At 43.8% G+C, this 3770-nt stretch overlaps 1 protein-coding gene across 1 annotated transcript; it reads left to right on the top strand.

The window, feature by feature from the left end:
• Window positions 1-1712: 1712 nt before the first annotated feature.
• LOC135568865 (chromatin assembly factor 1 subunit A-like) lies at window positions 1713-3138 on the top strand. The gene is made up of 2 exons (XM_065015645.1): window positions 1713-2033; window positions 2417-3138. The coding sequence occupies exons 1-2, from the start codon at window positions 1713-1715 to the stop codon at window positions 3086-3088; spliced, it is 993 nt and encodes a 330-aa protein (XP_064871717.1). The 3' UTR covers window positions 3089-3138.
• The last annotated feature ends 632 nt before the right edge of the window (window positions 3139-3770 follow it).

The following is a 3770-nucleotide window of genomic DNA, read 5'->3' as shown; positions in this document are numbered from 1 at the left end:
CACCACCCCTTCAGTGAAGCATGGTGGTGGGAGCATCATACTGTGGGGATGTTTTTCAATGGCAGGGAATGGGAGACTAGTCGGGATCTAGGCAAAGATGAACAGAGCAAAGTACAGAGAGATCCTTGATGACAACTTGCTCCAGAACAATCAGGACCTCAGAGTGTGGTGAAGGGTCACCTTCCAACAGAACAATGACCCTATGTACATAGCCAAGACAACGCAGAAGCGTCTTCAGGACAAGTCTCTGAATGTCCTTTATTGGCCCATCCAGAGACTGGACTTGTACCTGATCGAACATCTCTGGAGAGACCGGAAAATAGCTGTGCAGAAAATCTCCCCATCCAACCTAACTTGGATTCTCCAAAGATTGGGAGAATTCCCCAAACACAAGATTTCCAAGCTTGTAGCGTAATACCCAAGAAGATTCTATGCTGTAATCGCTGCCAAAGGTGCTTCAACAACGTACTGAGTAAAGGGTCTGAATACTTAAGTAAATGTGATATTTCACATTTTATTTGTAATGAATTTGGAACAATTCTGTTTTTGCTTTGCCATTATGGGCTATTGTGTGTAGATTGATGAGGGAAAAAACTATTTATTACATTTTTGAATTAGGCTGTAAGGTAACAAAATGTGGAAAAAGTGAAGGGGTCTGAATACTTTCCCGAAGGCACTGTATATGTGATGTATAAGTAAATAGCGTTGACTCATAAAGTATGTATGTCGTGAATGTGATCACTTTCAACATGTCTGTTTCTTTTCTCCCGCAGAATGTGAGAGATGTGACCAACCGTCCACTCACTGAGTTCATGGCTCCCTGTATTGACTCCCTCCCACCGCTGGCTTTCACCAATCGGAGGCCTATACCAACCATGTTACATCCCCCCTCTCCATTGGCCATACGCGCTCAGGATGCACAGCGGTTCATTGTATTTTCATACTTTGTCCCTGCTGAGTGCCCAGTTGCCACAGAGGCCACAGCAGATGTATCTACTGGTAAAAGAGAGGACTTATTGACAGATACACATCTTTCCTCAATGCTGCATCGATACCTGCCACACTTCTTGAATGATGACTCCATTCCACCACAGCAGACAGTAGAGGGAACCACTGAGCTCTCAGTTGCTCCAGTGGCAATATCTAATATAAAGGAAGAGGACAGATTCTATCCTTTCTCCTCCCACCACTGGCTCCCTCCCACCACTGGCTCAGCGGTTCTTTGGCAATTCATTCAGAAGTCTTCCTTCAGTGCTGCCTCCATGCCTGCCACCAATCTTTGACGATGACTTCATGCCTCCAGAGCAGACAGTAGAGGATGCCTATGAGGTCTCAGGTGCTACAGAGAACACTTCAGGCACAGCTACTGTTGATGGAGTGGACAGATCAACAGCTAAATGCCCTGTCCCAATGCTGCCTCCAAGTCTGCCACCTGTCTTTGGCATTGACTACAAACTGCCAGAGGAGGCAGTAGAGGGAACCAACAAGTGTCCAGTCGCCAGTGAATCTGCCGCTTCCGTGTCCGCTGTCCTCCAAGAGGAGTTTTCAGCTGATAAGAGTCTTCCTGCACCCGCAGCTGCCTCTAAGGCTGCCCTGCACCCACAGCATTGACCACAAACAGCTATGGGAGAAAGTGACAACACAGAGTTCTCAGTAGACAAAGAAGCAACTGTTGCCATTTACACTTGGGAAGATAAAAGTCCTGTTCTGCCATGCATCCACAACAACAACGACCAAACTACCAGAGTGCAGTTGAGGACAACACAGAGTGCTCAGTTGACACCGAGGCAAGTGCAGTTGCACCTACTGTCAAGAGAGAGGAACTGACAGGTGATAAAAGCCCTGTCCAAGCAATTCCTCCAATCCTGGGATGCATCCATGACAAAGACCACAAGGAGCCAGAGCAGAAAGTGAAGGGCCCTAGTGAAGAGGTGGATCTCTGCCCTCACACTCACCAGCTGGACCCAGATGTTAACTTAACTCTGGCAACCCGCAATGATGAACCCAGGACCTGGACCCTGGAAGAGGCAAAGGTAGATGTCCTATTTTACACTACTACTTTACAGGTATGGGGGTCAGTTCCATTTCAATTCAAAGCATTGAAGATAATTGGAATTTTAGAGTTCTTCTTGAATTGACTGGAATTGACCCCAACCTTGCTGCTCTTTGCTCATAGTATGAAACATCACCCCTCACTAGAGTTAACATTTGTATTACTTTTAGTATGAACCCAGGAAGAACATCTATGGGTATTGTAAAATATAATGGGAATACAAAAAAAACAAGGGACCTTAATTACTGTCCTCCAAATTGTGTGCCCCATGAGGTCATCATTGTATGTCGATCACTCAAATGTGTGTATTGAATGTGACACATTGGAACAATATTACATCTAGAGTCAATGTCTTCCTGTCAGGATTATTGGATAGGCCTTGAAATTGAGAGTGAAGAGAGGAGCGTCAAGGAGGAGGTGAGACAGAGGGAGGGATTGAAGCGTGAGGCGGACTGTGCCCATTCCAAGAGCTCCAATGGGATGGTTTCATCAGAGAGAGCAGAGACCATCCTTGGAAGAGTGGGCTTTCTGGTCATGAACCACATGCAGAAAATCCCATTTTTGAAGATGAAGGAAAAAGAGAAAAATAAGAATCTGCATAAGAAGTTGAAAGATGACGAGAAAGAGAGAAAGGAGAAGAAAAACAAGGAGGAGGAGAACAAAAAGAGGGAGAAGAAAGAGATGAATGAGAGAGAGAAAGAGCAGAAGAAAGTCATAAAGGCTGAGAAAAAGAGGGAGAAGTTGGAACAGAAAAAGAGAGAGAAGGAAAGAAAAGAGAAGGAAAAGGCAGAGAAAAAGAGGTTAGAGGGGCTGATGAAGATACATAATGACATGATGAAAGACAGGATTAAGAAAGAGAAGAAGTGTTCTGAAGAGCTGAAAAAGAGAGAGAAAGCTCAAGCTGAGTTCTTGGAGATGGAGAGAAAGATTCAAGAAAAGGAGGAGAAGAAGAGAGAAAAGAGGAGGAAAGAGGAGAGGAAGAGACTAGAGAAGAAGAAAAGAGGGAGCCAGCTGGAGGTGGAACTGAGAGGGTGATAGAAGAGCAGGGAAAGGATGAAAGCTTGAAGATGGATGAGTAGACTGGGTATTAGAGAGAGAGCAGGTCGGGATACTGTATTTTTGCATGCAATGAAAAATGCAATAAAAAATCTATAAAAAGGTTTATTCTCGGTTTGATTTTTGTCAAGGCATACTGTATAACACAGTATAAACACACAATGTTTACATTTCACAAATCTGGGGAGTGTTGCACTGTTAAAATGTTGAATTCCAAATCTACCCGATGGAGCGGAGCTGTGCTGAGATGAGGAGGACGGAAAGGGAGGGGAGTAGATGGAGGGTAGAGCGGAATTTGTTAGAGAGTAAATTGATAGAGATGAATATGACAGAGATGAATATGATAGAGGGGAATATAATAGAGGGGAATACGATAGAGAGGAATATCATAGAGGGGAATACGATAGAGGGAATGATATAGAGGTATATGATAGAGAGGTATATGATATAGAGTCATACGATAGAGGGAATATGATAGAGGCACATGATAGAGAGGAATATGACTAAGGGAGTATGAAATAGAGGATTATGATACAGAGGATTGTAATAAGAGGGGAATATGATAGAGGGGAATATGATATAGAGTCATAAGATAGAGGGAAAATGAAATAGAGGAATATGAGAGAGGAATACAATAGAGACGTATATGACAGAGGCATAT

The sequence above is a fragment of the Oncorhynchus nerka genome, unplaced genomic scaffold, assembly GCF_034236695.1.
Source record: "Oncorhynchus nerka isolate Pitt River unplaced genomic scaffold, Oner_Uvic_2.0 unplaced_scaffold_1366, whole genome shotgun sequence".
Taxonomy (NCBI): Eukaryota; Metazoa; Chordata; class Actinopteri; order Salmoniformes; family Salmonidae; genus Oncorhynchus; species Oncorhynchus nerka.
Note: the sequence above shows the minus strand (reverse complement) of the source record. Positions and strands in the feature narration are given on the sequence as shown.